Source organism: Trachypithecus francoisi, unplaced genomic scaffold (assembly GCF_009764315.1).
Source record: "Trachypithecus francoisi isolate TF-2019V2 unplaced genomic scaffold, Tfra_2.0 Lachesis_group15, whole genome shotgun sequence".
Taxonomy (NCBI): Eukaryota; Metazoa; Chordata; class Mammalia; order Primates; family Cercopithecidae; genus Trachypithecus; species Trachypithecus francoisi.
The window spans coordinates 72,560,252-72,579,155 of record NW_022681460.1 but is presented as its reverse complement, the minus strand read 5'-3'; the positions used below and the strand labels follow the sequence as shown (position 1 = coordinate 72,579,155).

The window sequence follows — 18,904 nt, the reverse complement described above, 5'->3', positions numbered from 1 at the left end:
GTCTCTACAAAAAATACAAAAATTAGCCGTGCGTGGTGGCGGGTGTCTGTAATCCCAGCTACTTGGGAGACTGAGGCAGGAGAATCACTTGAATCCAGGAGGCAGGGATTGCAGTGAGCCGAGATCACGCCACTACACTTCAGACTGTGTGAGAGTGAGAGGGTGTCCCCCCAACCTCCCAAAAAAGAAGATTATCTCTCCTGGCCCATTGACTACTCCCTTTGTTATCCAACCCCAAAATTTCATTTACCTTCTTCATTCCGCAGACATTACTAATGGGGAGAGAAAATATCAGGTTTCCTTATCCTTGCCCCTTGAATTCAAGATTAGATGAACATCTGAAGATTAGGACACTGTGGAATGTTTGGTACGCAAAGCCCAGCAGATTTGGCAAGAGCTAAATAATTGCTAAGTTAGATGAGTTTTTAACTAATTTTTAGAAAAGCTGAACCTAAGAAAGATAGAGCTTTGGTAGCTCATGGTGGAGGGTCCTGGAGGGACAATGCACTGTGTTGTCAGGGCTCCTTGGTTCCTGCTCCCTTTCTGGAGTGTGGACAATGCTGGCGTGCCCTGCTCAGAGGGAGATACTGCTGCTAGTTTGGGATATCACTGGATGGGCTCTTCGAGTCATTGTGAAAAGTTTGAGAATAGACTGTAACAATCAAAGTGTGACCTGAGAAGATGGAACAGGATTTTTCTCTGCTCAAAACTGATCAAAACTTGAATGGATAATGAAATTGTGGTATATATACACAACGGAACACTACTCAGCCACCAGAAAGAATGAAATTCTGTCATTTACACCAGCATGGATGAGCCTGGAGGATATTATGTTATGTAAAATAAGGCAGGCACAGAAAGATAAACACCACACGTTCTCACTTACATGTAGAAGCTAAAAAGTTGATCTCATTGAAGTAGAGAGTAGACAAGTGGTTATTAGAGGATAAACAGGGTGAGGGAAAGGAGATAGGCTGCAGTTGGTTAACAGATACAGTTAGATGGGTGAAATAGGTTCTAGTGTTCCATAGCACTGTAGGGGGACTATAGTTAATAATTTATTGCATATGTTCACAAAGCATATGTATATTCAAAAAGAGAATTTTGAATGTTCCTGACACAAAGAAATGATAAATGCATAGGATGATTGATTTGCTAGTTTGATCATTACACTTTTTATGCCATCAAAATATCACTCTCTACCTCATAAATATGAACAATTATTATATGTCAATTAAAAATAATAAAACAATAAAAATTTTAAATAAAATTTGATTAAAATGGATAGAGGTAGAAATTCAAATGATCACCTTTTCTATTTCATGCTACCCAGAGAACACCAGAAAATTACCCCTTCGAATGGAAGTACAGATGAGGACATATTTTGATCTCATACTCAAATGTAGGTTAGGAAGACAGAGTCTGGAGCATAGCACTTCCACTTACCAGCTCTCTCTCTCTCTCTCTGCCTTGGGCAAATGAGGTAGCATCCCTGTGCCTTGGTTTCCACATCTATACAAAGATGATATAGGAGTACTTGGCTCATAGGATTGTTTTCGGGATTAAATGAGGAAATACATGCATAGCACTTGGACTTGTAAGCTCTGGTATATACTGTATTAGGATTGTTATTATTGTCTGTATATTAGTCCATTCTCACGCTGCTTTAAGGACATACCTGAGACTGGGTAATTTATAAAGGAAAGAGATTTAATTGACTCACAGTTCCATGTGGCTGGGGAGGCCTCAGGAAACTTGCAATCATGGCAGAAGGCACCTCTTCACAGGGCAGCAGGAGAGAGAATGAGTGTCAAGTGCAGGGAGAAGCCCCATCGGGTCTCGTGAGAACTTACCGTCACGAGAACAGCATGGGGGAAACCACTCGCCTGATTCAATTACCTCCCACCAGGTCCCTCCCACAAAATGTGAAGATTATGAGATTACAATTCAAGATGAGGTTTGGGTGGGAACACAGCCAAACCACATCAATTTGCCTTTCACATTGTATATAAAATACTTGATTTAAGAGGTTTTCAGTTACTCTTTGAAATATTTTTATAGATCTTCCATATTTTGCTTCAAGTTTTGATTGACTCTTCCTAGAAAGCATTTTGGAATGTCCTATCAGGTGGGTTATTGTATATTAGTATACATTTACTTGTAATTAAGTTTAGGGGCTTCTGATTGGACTCGTCAGTTATATAGAGTTATTTATAGAGCTAACAAATAACTTCCTAGATGCCCCTGTATATATGTGTTCAGTGACTTATGCATTCAACAGATAGTTACTGAGCACATCCCTAGTGAGCCAGATTGTGTTCTGGACCCTGAGAGTTTAGGACCTGTCTCATAAGGTCCTCAGGTGGTTATGTTCTAGTAGAGAGGCAAACTATTACCAAGTCAACAATAAATACACATGAGCATTTCAGATAGTGCTAAGGACTTTGAAGAAAAGGTAATAGGACAGGGGTGGGTATAGATCTGATGGCCAAGAAAGGGGTCTGAATCTGTCCGGGTTCTCCAGAGAAACAAAACCAATAAGATATATGTATATAGATGTATGAAAGGGGATTTATTAGTGCAATTGGTTCACATGATAATGGATACTGAGAAGTCCCACAACAGGTTGTTGACAACCTGGAGACCCTGGGATGCTGGTAGCCTGGCTCAGTCCAAGGCCAGAGGCCTGAGAGCTCGAGGCAGTGGGGAGTACTGGTGTGAGTTCTGGAATACAAAGGTGGGGAGCCTGGAGTTGTTGTTCAAGGACAAGAGAGGAAGAGTGTGTATCCCAGCTCCAGCAGATGGATTGACATAGTCTCCTTTTCTCTGTTTTTGTCCTCTCTGGCTCTCTGTCAGATTGGCTGTGGCCGCCAATACTGAGGGAAGATCTTCCCTACCTAGTCCACTCAGACTCACAAGCCAGTCCCTGAAAACACCCTCACAGACTGGATTAGGCCATTCTTGACTGCTATAAAGAAATACCTGAGTCTGAGTAATTTATAAGAAAACAGGTTTAATTGGCTCACAGTTCTGCAGGCTGCACAGGAAGCATAGCAGCATCTGCTCCTGGGGAGGCCTCAGGAAGTCTCCAATCATGGCAGAAAGCAAAGGGGGAGCAGGCACATCACATGGCAAGAATGGGAGCAAGAGTGGAGGAGGAGTGCCCCACACTTTTAAACCAGACGTCGTGAGAAGTCACTCACTATCACCAAGACAGTACCAAGCCATAGGGATCCACCCCCGTGACCCAAACACCTCCTGGCCCCACCTCCAGCATTAGGGATTATAGTCCAACATGAGATTTGGCAGGGACAAATATCCAAACTATATCATTCTGCCCCTGGCCCCTCCCAAATCTCGTGTCCTTCTCACATTTCAAAATGCCTTCCCAACAGTCCCCCAAAGTCTTAATTCATTTCAGCATTACTTCAAAAGTTCAAAATCTCATCTGAAAAAAGGCAAATCGCTTCCAGCTATGATCTGTAAAATAAAAAGCAAGTTAGTTATTTCCAAGATACAGTGGGGATCTACATTGGGTAAACATTCCCATTCCCAAAGGGAGAAATCAGCCGAAAGAAAGTGGCTACAGGCCCCATGCAAGTTCAAAACCCAGGAGGGCAGTCATTAAACCATAAAGCTCCAAAATAATCGCCTCTGACTGCATGTCCCATGTCCTGGGCACTCTGGTGTAAGTGGGCATCTCTACCCCTGTGGATTTGCAAAGTGCAGCCCCCAGGCTGCTCTCACAGGCTGGCATTGAATGTCTGTGGCCTTTCCAGGCACATGATGCAAGCCACCAGTGGATCTACCATTCTGGGATCTGGAGGACAGTGGCTTCCTTTTCACAGTTCCACTAGGCAGTGCCCTAGAGGAGACCCTGTGTGGAATCCCCAACCCCTCATTTCCCTTCCACACTGCCCTAGTAGAGGTTCTCTGTGGGGGCTATGCCCTTGCAGCAGGCTTCTGCCTGGACACCCAGGCTTTTCCATGTATCCCCTGAAATTGAGGTGAAGTCTCCGAAGCTTCCATCACTTTTGCATTCTGTGCATCTGCAGGCTTAATATCATGTGGAAGTTGTCGAGGCTTTCAGCTTGCACCCTCTGAAGCAGAAGCCTGAGCTGTATCTGGGGCCCTTTGAGCCAAGGCTGGAGCCAAAATGGCTGGGATGCAGGGAACAGTGTCCTGAGCCTACACGAGGCAACAGGGCCCTTGACCCGGCCCTCGAAAGAGTGGCTGAAAGAATGATGTTTCCTCTGTGTATCAAATGCAGGCATGGCAGTCCTCACATCTGCCCAAGGTTATGGTCAGGGATAGATTAAGAACTGAACTCAAAGTGGACACATTCCTGCTTTAGTCATAAATTGTCTACCAGTTTTGTAAAGCTTGGTGTATCTTATTTTTCTTTTGACTTTTGGAAAGTCAAACACACAGAAGTAATATAAGTCCCTTGTGTCCAACTAGCAGCTCCTCAGTTATCAATTCACGGCCCATCTCGTTTCACCTGCTGTTATTTTTTAGTTTTTCATTTTGTAATGCTTGTATTCAACACAGCAACATTTATTAAGTACTACCATGTGCCAGAGATTGTGTTCAACGAGTACTTAAAAATGAATAAGAACATTTCTTGGCTTCTCATGATCCAATGGCAAAGGCACATGTATCCAAAGATTATATAATGTGAGCAATAACTGGTGTAAGCCAAAGATTATGGGAACACAGGAAAGAGAGTGATTAGTGCTTCCCTGAGCAGTGGAGAAAAGGGAGTTGGAGAACTCACAGAGTGAGCCTGCATAAAGCACAGATGGGAGGAGAGATAAAGGTAGAAGAAAGAGTAGGCCAGGCGTGGTGGCTCAAACCTGTAATCCCAGCACTCTGGGAGGACGAGGACAGATTGCTTGAGTGTAGGAGTTCGAGACCAGCCTGGGCAACATAGCAAAACCCCATTTCTACTAAAAATACAAATATTAGCTGGGCATGGTGGTGCATGCCTATAGTTTCAGCTACTTAAGAGGCTGAGGAGGGAGAATCACCTGAGCCTAGGTGGTTGAAGCTACAGTGAGCTGAGATCGCACCACTGTACTCCAGCCTGGGCAACAGGAGTGGAACCCTGTTCCCACCCCAGGGCTCTCCCAACCACCCCTCAGAAAAAAAGGTAGAGGAAAGAGCATTAGCGCAAAAGCCTTTTTGGGGCAAGTGATTGGAATGGAGAATATTTGGAAGCAGTGATAGAGATATAGCTAGAACCATGAGTTGGGCCATTTTCTCCAGGAAATTTAAATTTTATTTTGTTGGTTTTCTTATTTTAATTTTTTAAGGGACAGGGTCTTTCTACATGCCCAGGCTTGTCTTGAACTCCTGGACTCAAGGCTATCCTCCCAACTCAGCCTCCCAAGCAGGTGGGATCACAGGTGTATGCCACCATGCCCAGCTTAAATTTTATTTTGTAGGGAATGGGGAACAATACATCCTTTTGAGAAAGAACAGGGCTGGGCACAGTGGCTCATACCTGTAATCACAGCACTTTGGAAGGCAAAGGTGAGCAAATCACTTGAGACCAGGAGTTCAAGACCAGCCTAGGTAACATAGTGAGACCCCCATCTCTAATTAAAAATAAAAAAAGATTTTTAAAACCCCAAGAACTGGAATGATGGGACCAGTATTTTTAAGGATAGTGCTAGTAACAGTGAGGAGCATAGATTTGATGGAGAGAGCCTGGAACAGGGAAATCAATTAGGAGACTGGCTGACCAGAGCAGATGAGCATTCGATTATGGAAGACAGGGTGAAATGCTAGGCAGAGTTGCATAAACGTGGAATCGCAGAAGTAGGCTGAAGAGCTTGATCACTTAAGGCTTTATGGAGAAGATAACTTTTGACCTTGATCTTGAAAATGAAAATATAGATAGGAAATGAAGGGAAGGAATTGCAGTATTAGTGAACAACATGTTCAAAAGCACGGGGCTACAAAAATGCCAGGAATGTTTAGGAACTCACAAGGAGGGAAAGGAAGCCAGCTGGCTGGCTAACAAGCATACCATGAAAGTAGTGCCAGCAAAAGATGGCACTTTAATGATTCCAAGACAGGCAGTTGAGGCAGGACTTGGTGACTAATAGGAAATGCTGGATGAGGGAGAGAAATGAATTGCTAATCTGAGGTTTCTAGACAAAAAATATTTTTAAAGGTAGAACATTAAATAAGACAAAGTTCAAAGGTAGGTTAACAAGGAAAGCTTTGTGTAGTTGTGGACAAGCTTAGTATGTACCTGTGGAACATCTAGGGGGAAGCATTCTGTGGGCTTTCAGAAATTCAAGTGTAGAAAGTAAATTTGGAGTCGTCAGCAGGAGATGATGAAAGGCTGAAGCTAATGAAAAAGTGCCTATTTGTTGTTCTGCTTTTATAATACAGACCAGGTGTACCAAAATCCCTTTGTGAAACATCTCCCTATGCTTGATAAAGGTTAGAGTGTGACGCTCAAGAACAGTGGTGTTTTCTGTCTTAGTTGCTGTGGAACCTGAATACTATAACCAGCATCTTTTATATAAGGGTTGTCTCTGCTTTCTTCAATAATATTTATAACAGTATTTTGTTACGACAGCAATCTATAAACAGTAATTCAGTTGGGGGATATCTAGGGTGGCTTGTCATTGTAAACATGACCACACCTTCCTCAGCTTACTGCATGCAGAATGTGCTCCTAGGCCACAGACTCATAGTTTCTGTTTCTTACTCCAGGTTTCATCGTCCATAACGAAGTGCGAGACTATTTGGAAACAGAGACTGATCATCTTTGGGGGAAGCCCTGCTTCCTGAAAACCTGGTATTGCACTGGGATTTGAATGTGTGTGTTTCCGTTTAACTTGTGGTGAAGGAAGTGTGTGACTCAGCTTGGTTGGGAAGTGCTCCTCACCTGTGCGGTCCAGATGGCTCCAACAAGCAAAGGGAAGGATGCAGTGACTCTTGCTGCCCAGAATGCACAGTGATGGTAAGAGACACCGTGGATATTCTTCATCAGAAGCTTTAATCAAAGAAGATGAGCAGAAGACAATCGCTGGCTCCCTGTTAACCAGAAAGCCAAATTTTATGATGCAGGTGAAAGAAAAATATAGATAAAATTGCTGGGCACTGAAAAGGGGTGGAAGTTGAAAATCAGAAAGAAAGAGAAATATTTCATTATGTTAATGAAGAAAAGAGAAAATTGAAGCATAAATGTATTTTTGAAGTAGTTATTGGGTAGCTGAGAACTTAGTAAGGGATTTAGGAATCTAACCTCCCAATATGGATTCCTGAAAGACTTGATCTGAGAATATTCTTGTTTCACCATTATGTTGGTACAGTATAGTACCATAATTTTATGTTGTGCCAGTGAATCCAGTTGCCAGAAATAAGTCTGAATGTTTTCATGCATCTTTTTCTTAAATGCAAGAGCTTCTACTGACTTTTAACAAGCATGCTTACCCAAATTTTGTTGCATGCTTTTAAGTAGCATTAGCTATACACACTTGACATTTTTAAATATTCCTTTCCTAATGTACCAACCTTCACAGGAAAAGAGGACTGAGAATAAAGTCAGATGTCATGTGACCCTAGAAAACTGTAGCAAGCTTCAGAAATAAGTCTTTCGATCTTTCCCTATCTTGATTAGATCCAAAGTCAAAGCAACCATACTTCACCTAAAGAAGACAGTATTGACAATCATGATACCTGTTATAAAAACTTGACTCCAAAGTTAAAATTTAAGCAAGATACAAACGTGCTGCCTGCAGTTAGTCCTGCATGAGAATAAGGACTAGTTATTTTTTAGTGCTGCATTTTTTAAAAGTTGGATTGCTGCTATTAAAAAAAAAAGAAAGAAAAAAAAAGGACACAGATAAAAAAAAAAAAAACCCAAAGGCTTAACAGAACATGGAAAGTTTCCACTACGTTGTGTGTGAGGAAATCCTCATCTTGTATTTTAAGAATCTGCAGATTGCATCCATAAATACAATACAGTATTTACTGTCAATGCAAAAGAATCAGTGAGATTAAAGTAGTGAAAGCTTTCCCTATGAGCCTACAGTCTGTATTGTTTACATTAAGAAATGCTCTATTGTTGTGTTCCTATTTTTCATGGAGTCACAGGCACAGTATGACTTCTGCTCCCGAATACATATGACCATATGTAAATACCACCTTGCATTTAATTGTTCTTCACAGTTGTTTTGTGCCCCTTTAATTAAAAACACATGAAATGAATAACAAAACAAGACCCAAATAGAGTTTATTTTATTCTCAGAGTTTGGACTACAATTTTCTGAGATGTTTCTGGTTCAAGACTGTAATTTTCTATTTCAACCCAAAAGTAAGCATTTAACCTGGTGAATAAATGTAGATCCTGCCATTCATTGGTATTTTGAAGAACCACTGGAAATCGGATCGTTTTATTTAAAAATAAAAAATGATAATGCCAGTTGGCCTATTATTAAAAGCCAGGACTGTGTTAGCACTAGGAAAAGTAACCAGCAGTACTGCACCTCTTGTTAGACTCTGTGCATTAATAAAATACACATAGAGTCTGTTGTCATTTCACTAATAGGATAAGACAAATTTTTTGCTTTGAAAAAATTTTTCTGCGTGCCCAGGTATCTGTCTGTGACTGAGGTTTTGTCTGTTTTATAGTGTTTCAATCCAGCCATATAAAATAACTTGTGATTTTTTTCCCCCCAAAGTCATGCTTTTCCTTAATTATATTTTTATTTTATTATTTTAGTGTCTTGGGAAAAATACCAAGAGATATAATGTTTCTTTTAATTGTCTATGCTTAATCATCTTTAAACACTTTAAATTTCTAACCACAAGACCTCTCTATAATGGTAAACATGAGACATCACCATCTTATCACTCAAAGTACGTGTTACTGAAAGTTTCTAATTGGTTGATAAAAGGAACAATTTCTTCCCACTTTTGATGCCTATGATGCAATTTTTTGTTGCCTACAATGAGATACACTCAGTACAAAAAATGAAAATCTGGTATTTCAAAATTGTTTTTCTTGTATAATAGGTCAGATTTATTAACTACTCATGCTTTTTCTTTATACTAATCTATACATTTAGAAAAAATTTTTTAAGTTAGATAAAAGTTTAAAAGTAAAGCCAGTGCTAGTCTACTATTTAGGTAATTGGAATCACCAATTATTTTATTAGACTGATGGCTTGAGTAAAAAGCTGTGGAAAGAATTAAAGGATGATAAGCTAAGTTGTATTTTGCAGAATATGGTTCTCTTTTAGTAGAGCAGAGATAAGCCATATCCCCACTGGCCGCCCAGCCAGAAGTCTCCTACCTGGGGGCCCTAAAGGGATGTAGAGGTCTGGCCCACCCTCCATGCATAGGCACCTCTGCCCACCACCAGTGTTTCAGCAATCCAACCAGTAAGCATATGCCATATAGGAAAAATAAAAGTGTGTGTGAATTGGATTTCTTTTGTTGTAACACAATTCCAGGTTTTTGGCTATTTAAAGTTTGACATTAGGCTGACATTGAGGAAGTAAGTGGGTGTTCCTGAGTTCCCAAGATATGATTAAGGAAGAAAACAAACCCATCTCCAGGAATATCCCAGTCCAGAAAGAACTAGACAGATGTAAAAACCAAAGTGACCATTTTAGTTTTTTTAAAATGAAGAACAAAACATTAATATTAAGGTATTAAGGAGATGCTCAGCATGCTTGATCAGCATCTTCACGGTCATTACTAATCAGTCTGACAAAATAGTTCTCTGGTAGTCAGCATTCATTCAAGGAAGCTTGCCTGATAATTTCCTGTGTATGTGAAACGTCTCGCACTTTTACATGTTAGCTATAACTCCTTAAATTACTTAACTGAAATCTGTAATAGAGAACCATTTTGGCATCTGAACAGCTATTTTACATGGAGGAAAAAGCAAACACATCTGTCTCTCTGCTTTACACAGAAAAACTAACTTTCTGGTTTCATCTTCATGTTGTTTAGTAGCATAATAAGAGTAGTCCTTTATCTTTCTCTAATGTTAGTAAATATATTCTGTTAGTAGGAAGTTCTGAAATTGAAGGGAAATATATTTAAGGAAATAAAAGAATTGAATACACCTTTCAAAAATCGCCAAATACTGAAAATAAGAGATGAGTGCTTAAAACCTGAGTCAAAAAAGGTCCAGTTTTACAGCCTGCAATTAATTCAAGGCTGCATTGGCATTAAAAAAAATTAAATAAATATATATGCATATTATATATTTAGTAGCTTACACTTAAAAGAGGAAAAGATTGCATTAACACTGCATGTTCTGATATGTACCACATTAACACCTAACAGGCATTTTATTTATACTTCATAGAACCAGGCAGATACAACTCTGAAAAATCATACTCTATTCACAATGGAAAAGGATAGTCTTGTCTACCACAGAGTAGTACGTCCATACTTAATAATGAAAACTTTCTTCCTTTCCTGCTCAAAAATTTCTTTAGTCTGTTATTATTTTTAAGTGCTCCTTGCTGCAAATTTCAAATGGAGCAAGAAATCTTCCTCAGAGTAGGTGGTTTAGAATTAAATTAGTACAATATATATGAATTCATGTCATCTACCCCTGAGTATGGTAGAACTGTTAAAGCATTCTTAAATTCCAATTATATGAAGCCTATCATTACTAGGAAAAGTATATTCTTTGGGATAAGAATTAATTTCTTCACACCATTGGAGTATGTTGTGAGTAGTAAGGAACTACTTAGATGCAATTTATTTACAGAATTGTCCGTTGGCCTCTTGAAATGGCTAGATCTTTCACTACTGAGTAGATAGTTTCTACTTACTGGCAAGATAGATTACATTGCTTTACTGGACAAAGCAGAATGAACTTACATACCTAAAATATGTCCTATATTGGCCAGGGGTGGTGGCTCACACCTGTAATCCCAGCACTTTGGGAGGCCAAGGCAGGTGGATTGCTTGAGGTCAGGAGTTCAAGACCAGCCTGACCAACATGGTGAAACCCCGTCTCTACTAAAAATACTGGAAAAAAAAAAAAAGTATCCAGGCATGGTGGCTTGTGCCTGTAGTCCCAGCTACTCGGGAGGCTGAGGCAGGGGAATCGCTTAAACCCGGGAGGCGGAGGTTGTAGTGAGCCAAGATCATGCCTCTTCACTCCAGCCTTGGCAACAGAGCAAGACTGAGTCTCAAAATAATAATAATAATAATGAATAAAATAAAATATGTCCTTGAGGGAAAAGCAATGACAGAGTAATCACCAAATTAATAGGAACATCTTTCTAGAGAAAGTACATCCCCAGTTAGTTTAAACCCAGGTTTCAAAGAAGCAGCATTGGGCTCTACTGTAAAGGCAGGCAGCAACCAAGAGGTGGTGGGGAGAGAGATAGAGTACTCTCAGATAACTCCCATTTTCACTTCCAATTTCCTTTTCGTAATCGTTAAGCTTAAGCTATGTATGGAAATGCAAAGCATCATTAGCATTTCTAGAAAGCAGCTGGAACCTTACCCACCAATGCTTTTTTGAAGACAGGTGTCATCCCAAATTTAAAAATCCTATTGTATATGTTGTGAAATTTCTGGAAAGAAATAGAGGATCCTGTGGCAGCTATTCCCACCTAAAGCCAACCCTATAAGGATGGGTCATTTTTTAGCCATGCTAGGATTTACTGCACACACACAAAAAATGTCATTTAGCTTGTCGCATTGGTAGCACAGCTGCACATATGAGCAAAGCACTGTTGGTCCATGTTTCTCAGTGGGGGTGCTCTTGGCATTTGGAGCTGGGCAGGTCTTTGTTGTACAGAATCGTCCCATGCATTGCCAGATGTTTAATATCCTAGGCCCCTGCTGACTAAATGTCAGTAGCATTCTCAGTCATTGTAAACACCAAGAATAAAAAGCCTTTCCCCAGGTTCAAATACCCTCTCTGGGAAGTTGGTATCACCTCCCCTGAATGCCACTGTCTGCTGCAATTTGAGGACACACAGAGAAAAAGTGCCTATCCCCAAACGTTGTCTCTGCTGCCTTGTATTTCTTTGGGCCCTGAATGGTTTTTCTCCCTTCATTTTTCAAGCCTTTGTCTCAGTGCAGCTTTAATTTGCAAGTTCTTCAGGTAGGAGGTTACTGGGCAGCCTTGGCCATTCAGTGGGCATCAGGACTTGGCCTAGTCCCTATATATACTTAAAGGAGAGATCACACATGAAGAAGGCTTTTTTTTTTTTTTTTTTTTTTTTGCCTTACAACTTTTCTTTAGAACCACATTTTTGGTCATAATCCTTCTTACTGTCATGAGGATTGTTGTATGGGTTAAACACAAACACAGACTAACAGTGCACTTGAACAAACCTGGTGGTCTTTGGAAATAAGTTACCATTAGATTTCACCTGGTTATGCTGCATCCCATAAGTTCCAAATGAATCGCCTGTTTATCCCATTAACAAAGCATTTAATTCACACGCAAATGCTTGAATTTCCCCTGTATAAATGTAGTCATGTGGTTCAGCTTTTCTAATAAGATTTGTGAATGCTGCATTATGATGAAAATGTGGATTAACTGTGGATTGCATGCCTATTGTTCATATTTCAGTGATGGTCACACACAAAACAAGATGAGTTTTACTTAGGTGAAACATTATTAAACTGTACTAACAATACAGAAACATATTCTCTTTGTCACTTTGTATCACCAAAACTGAATGGTAATATGTTTTTTGGATGAATTGTGGCTAGCAAAATGGAATTAACTTAGCCACTATAATTTTTTAAAACATTAAAATTTCTAAATTTTTTTTGAGGCCAAGTAACGCAGAGTCAATAAAGGTGGTTATATTGTAAGCTTTTAGATGGTGCTTAAGAATTCTTATCTTTTTAAATAGCAGTATTTTTTTTAAGATAAATTGAAAGGAGCAAATAAGGCAGAATGCCACTCTACCCTCAGGTCAATTTTATGGTATATGAAAATGCCAATAATATTTGTGCCACTTGCCAACTCGGGGGAGGGGAGGCTTTTCCCTTACTGGTTACTTTTGTTATAGTTTGACTATGTCATTACATTGTTTAGAGAGCCTCCACAACCAGAAGCTGCCACTGCAGTGCTAACTCGCCTTCAGAAAGAATCAGAATGATTCAAGGGTCAAACCACTTTCATCCCTTAAAATATAGAGACTAATATTTTTTTCTTGTTTTTTAAACATTTCTTCTGTGGCTTAGAAATGTGCCAGTGTGTTCAAAACATTTATACCAATTTCACCAGATTTAGTACCTACTAAACATTCAAACGAGTTTCTTTCTTTCTTTTTTCTTTTTTTTTTTCTGTGTAACAGTGATTTTTAAATAATGGACTATCTGCATTCTTTTGTTATTTCACACTTCAGTTAAAATGATAACAACGGTAAACTGTGATCATTATCAGACTGACTGAATGCTTTCTGATTTCCAGTGAGTGATCTAGTTCTACGTATTACACAAGTGTAATATCTGTGAGTGTAAATAACTGGAACTGTACACTGATCAACATGACAGTTTCTCTTTTGTTGTTGTTCTTATCTGTACTGTATTATAGTATGTGGGTATAAATATCTACAAGTATACACATATGTACTTGTATTCCACTATTGTAACCTGAAAGAAAGACTATGTATTCCCTTTTTTAATTCCGTACTGGTGTTTGTGTTATTTAAAAAGCAAAATTCTGCCCTATTTAGTTGTATAATATTAGAGGATACTTTGCTGTGCACAGTTCCAAGTGCCTTAGAACATTGTTTAGCTTTCCTGAGTATATGTAAATGCATATATGTATAAAATTGGGAAAAGTTACCTCAATAAAATCATTGGGAAATCCCCAGTTGTAGTTTGTTCCAATTTCTATTATATTCGGATAGTGCTCAGCCTTTTTAAATGAAAAAAGAAAAAAGGGTAAGATAGCTTCACTGATTGCCTGTTATTTCAACTTCACCTAAGTTTTTAACACCTCTTTGTATGTAAGGCCTTGAGACATGGACTTTTTATTTAAAATGTCTGTCTACAGAATTACTGCTCTTAAAAGAAACTTACAGTATTTTTTTAACTTCTATCTTTTTATATTTGAGGTATTTGATATTGATGTTTTTATTGCCATTATTATATGTAAACATAAACGATAGTCCATTTAGGGTTTATAACATAGAAAATAAACAGACTTCCTCATTATGCTTACTTTTTAATGTATTACAAGCAAGGAGTGCAGTTGGGAGCATATTTTGACCATGAAAAGAATTGGAATATACTTTTTGTGATTTTCTGCATCAGTTACAAATAGTAACTTTACCTGCCTGCTCTCCAGAACAAGGTCAAAGATGTAACGGGAAACTTGAAAGCAACATGCTTGCCAGTATCCTAGACAGAAGACCGGAGGATTGGAACCAAAAAATTAAAAAGTAGGTTTGAGGCCGGGCGCGGTGGCTCAAGCCTGTAATCCCAGCACTTTGGGAGGCCGAGACGGGCGGATCACGAGGTCAGGAGATCGAGACCCTCCTGGCTAATACAGTGAAACCCCGTCTCTACTAAAAATACAAAAACTAGCCGGGCGAGGTGGCGGGCGCCTGTAGTCCCAGCTACTCGGGAGGCTGAGGCAGGAGAATGGCGGGAACCCGGGAGGCGGAGCTTGCAGTGAGCCGAGATCCGGCCACTGCACTCCAGCCTGGGCGACAGAACGAGACTCCGCCTCAAAAAAAAAAAAAAAAAAAAGTAGGTTTGAAAAATTTGTCCCAAGTATACTATTGAAAATGAGAGGTGGCCGGGCGCGGTGGCTCAAGCCTGTAATCCCAGCACTTTGGGAGGCCGAGACGGGCGGATCACGAGGTCAGGAGATTGAGACCATCCTGGCTAACACGGTGAAACCCCGTCTCTACTAAAAATACAAAAACTAGCCGGGCGAGATGGCGGGCGCCTGTAGTCCCAGCTACTCGGGAGGCTGAGGCAGGAGAATGGCGGGAACCCGGGAGGCGGAGCTTGCAGTGAGCTGAGATCCGGCCACTGCACTCCAGTCCGGGCAACAGAGCGAGACTCCGCCTCAAAAAAAAAAAAAAAAAAAAAAAGAAAATGAGAGGTACATCTTCCAGGCAGGCATAGTAGTTGTTGCAATTCTATTTCTTTCTCAGACAAAACCAAGTTCTACATAGAAACATTACTGTCTAAAACCCAATGGAACTAAGAAATGGGCAATTTTTCATTTTACACAATGCTATGGTGACCTCTGATTTATTGTGATTTAACTATTCGATAAAAAATAAAAAATTGAAACATAAATTTTAAAAGGCCAGGTGCAGTGGCTCATGCCTGTAATTCCAGCACTTTGGGAGGCCAAGGCAGGAAGACTGCTTGAGCCCAAGAGTTTGAGACAAGCCTGGGCAACACAGGGAAACCCCATCTCTATAAAAAATAAAAATAGAAAAACAAATGAACTAGTCATGAGCCTCAATTCAAACTTCTGCATGGAGTTGCTGCTAGAGCACTGCTGCCCGCAGACACCCAAGTCCTCACTTAGTTTGTGAGTTTTAAACTCTCCTCTTTAAAGGGTGGTCGCTAATAGTGGAACATGTAAAATCTAGAGAAAGGCTAAGAACCTAAAGTTAGTGTGAGGATTTTTTTGCTCTTTTGTTATAAAGAGACACCATTTCTAAGGATTTGAATGGAAAATAAAAAGCTGCAGATGTTAGCTTTTTGAAATTAGATGAATATCATAGGGAAGAGAGAAGTAGCATTGTCGGTGCTTATCTACTCAGTGATTTGTTTTTGGATGGACTTTTTTACCTTGGTTGGCCCAGATCAGACAAACCAGAGAAGGGGGTATTTAACATGAGCAAGAATTTGCCTCTAATTCTTCAGGTAGCAGTATACAGCAAGCTGAGCTACAAAATCTTTTCCCACAGTCAGTCCTTGTTTTTTAGTGTGGGTTTTTTTGTTTGTTTGTTTTGAGACAAGGTCTTGCTCTGTCACCCAGGCTGGAGTACAGTGGCACAGTCATGGCTCATGGCATCCTGGGACTCCGGGGCTCAAGCCATCCTCCTGCCTCAGCCTCCAAAATAGCTGGGACTACAGGCAAGTTCCACCATGCCTGGCTAATTCTTCTTTTGATTTTGTTTTTTGTATTTTTTGTAGAGATGGGGCTCGCTATGTTGTCCAAGCTAGTTTTGAACTCCTGGACACAAGCAATCCTCCCACCTCAACCTCCCAAAGTGCTGGGATCACTGGCATGAGCCACTGTACCCAGATGGCATTAGTCTTCCTAAAGCACACTCATATATCATTCCTGCTTAGAATTGTCCAGTACCTGCTGAACAACTCCCAGGTGCTTTAATCTAGCCCTCAAGAGCTGTAGTTATGGCCAGACACAATGGCTTAAGCCTGTAATCCCAGCACTTTGGGAGGCCAAGGCAGGTGGATCACTTGAGGTAAGGAGTTCAAGACCAGCCTGGCCAACATGGGGAAACCCTGTCTCTACTAAAAATACAAAAATTAGCCAGATGTGGTGGTGTGCACCTGTAGTTCCAGCTACTTAGGAGGCTGAGACATGAGAATCGCTTGAACCCAGGAGGCGGAGGTTACAGTTAGCTGAGATCTCGCCACTGCAGAGCTATGCCCTGTCTCAAAAAAAAAGGCATCTGTAGTCTAACCACAAACCACAGTTCCAGATTACACTCCTTTTATTCCACACTTGGACCAAATCAAATGAAACTCATTGTTCCCCAAGTATGTGATGTACTCTTTGCACATCACAACTTTGATTAAGCCATTCGCTCCAACTGGAGCTCTTTATATGTTAATATCCAACTCATCCTTCTGGGAACAATGCAAATATCTTCTCCAGCTATTGCATTATAGTTTCTTTAAAGTTTTTCTTGAAATAGCATATATAAATTTGGCAGATTTTATTTTCTGTGTAATCATTTCAAATGCCCAAATGTGACTATAACAAGCATTTAACAACACTTTTAAACCTAATGCATTATATAAGCAGTAAATCAACTTTTCTTAGACATTTCAGTATTATTTACAAATGTAGAAGTGTTCTTATACTTTTTAATTTTACAAGTCTAAAATTAGTTACATAGTTTAAATTGGGATCGCATGGCTAATAGGTCAGATTTCTACAATATTCCATTTTTAAAAAAATTGTTAAGTGCTTTAATACCAAGTACATACAGATCGTCTTAATAATTATAAAACATGGCCGGGCGCGGTGGCTCAAGCCTGTAATCCCAGCACTTTGGGAGGCCGAGACGGGCGGATCACAAGGTCAGGAGATCGAGACCATCCTGGCTAACACGGTGAAACCCCGTCTCTACTAAAAAATACAAAAAACTAGCCGGGCGAGGTGGCGGGCGCCTGTAGTCCCAGCTACTCGGGAGGCTGAGGCAGGAGAATGGCGTGAACCCGGGAGACGGAGCTTGCAGTGAGCCAGGATCCAGCCACTACACTCCAGCCTGGGCGACAGAGCGAGACTCCATCTCAAAAAAAAAAAAAAAATTATAAAACATAATTAAATGTAACACAAAAGTATTATTTTGACTTTGATTTAATATCCATATTTAATTCCCAGGCTTGTAGAAACAGACACTAAGAAAAGCAGATTTTAAAACCTCAGGCAAACTGATTACTAGGATTGACAATTCACTCTTTGCTTACACTTTGGGAGGCCGAGACGGGCGGATCACAAGGTCAGGAGATCGAGACCATCCTGGCTAACACGGTGAAACCCCGTCTCTACTAAAAAATACAAAAAACTAGCCGGGCGAGGTGGCGGGCGCCTGTAGTCCCAGCTACTCGGGAGGCTGAGGCAGGAGAATGGCGTGAACCCGGGAGACGGAGCTTGCAGTGAGCCAGGATCCAGCCACTACACTCCAGCCTGGGCGACAGAGCGAGACTCCATCTCAAAAAAAAAAAAAATTATAAAACATAATTAAATGTAACACAAAAGTATTATTTTGACTTTGATTTAATATCCATATTTAATTCCCAGGCTTGTAGAAACAGACACTAAGAAAAGCAGATTTTAAAACCTCAGGCAAACTGATTACTAGGATTGACAATTCACTCTTTGCTTACACTTTGGGAGGCCGAGACGGGCGGATCACGAGGTCTGGAGATCGAGACCATCCTGGCTAACACGGTGAAACCCCGTCTCTACTAAAAAAAAAAAAAAAAAAAAAAACTAGCCGGGCGAGGTGGCGGGCGCCTGTAGTCCCAGCTCCTCGGGAGGCTGAGGCAGGAGAATGGCGTAAACCCGGAGGTGGAGCTTGCAGTGAGCTGAGATCTGGCCACTGCACTCCAGTCTGGGCGACAGAGCGAGACTCTGCCTCAAAAAAAAAAAAAATCCATGACGGATAAATGCGCCCTAAGTGTTATATGCTTCTGGGAAGAATCTGCTTCAACCACAGGGATGTACTCAGAACCATGTTTCAATCCTTACATTGTTAGAGGGTCTCCAAATCCACAGCCTTCAGAAAGAATTGGTTTTGTTATACCTGATCCAAACTGCATCCTAAAAGGTTCTTTGATAGGAAGAAGTAAGTTTGGCTGGCACAGTGGTTCCTGCCTATAACCCCAGTGCTTTGTGAGGCCAAAGCAGGAGGACTGCCTGAGTCCAGAAGTTTGAGACCAGCCTGGGCAACATAGCAAGACCCTGACTCTACAAATAATTTAAAAAGTTAGCCCAGCCTGGTGGCATACCTATAGTCCCAGCCACTCGGGAGGCTGGGGCAGGGAGATTGCTTGAGTCTAGGAGGTCAAGAACTGCAGTGAGCTATGATCACAACACTGCACTCTAGCCTGGGTGACAGAGTGAGACCCTGTCTCTAAAAGAAAAAAGAAAACAAGATGTAGAAAAGTAGAAGGAACTCTCAAGTTGTAGTTAATTTCCTTCAACAAT

At 40.6% G+C, this 18,904-nt stretch overlaps 1 protein-coding gene across 6 annotated transcripts in view; it reads left to right on the top strand.

The window, feature by feature from the left end:
* Positions 1-13,840, top strand: part of PHACTR2 (phosphatase and actin regulator 2) — a 308,168-nt gene extending 294,328 nt beyond the window's left edge. For all 6 annotated transcript variants that reach the window (XM_033235201.1, XM_033235199.1, XM_033235205.1 and 3 more), the window contains one exon: positions 6,733-13,840. In XM_033235201.1, coding sequence (XP_033091092.1) covers positions 6,733-6,748 — 16 coding nt within the window. In that variant the 3' untranslated portion in view covers positions 6,749-13,840. The remainder of the gene's footprint in view (positions 1-6,732) is intronic.
* The last annotated feature ends 5,064 nt before the right edge of the window (positions 13,841-18,904 follow it).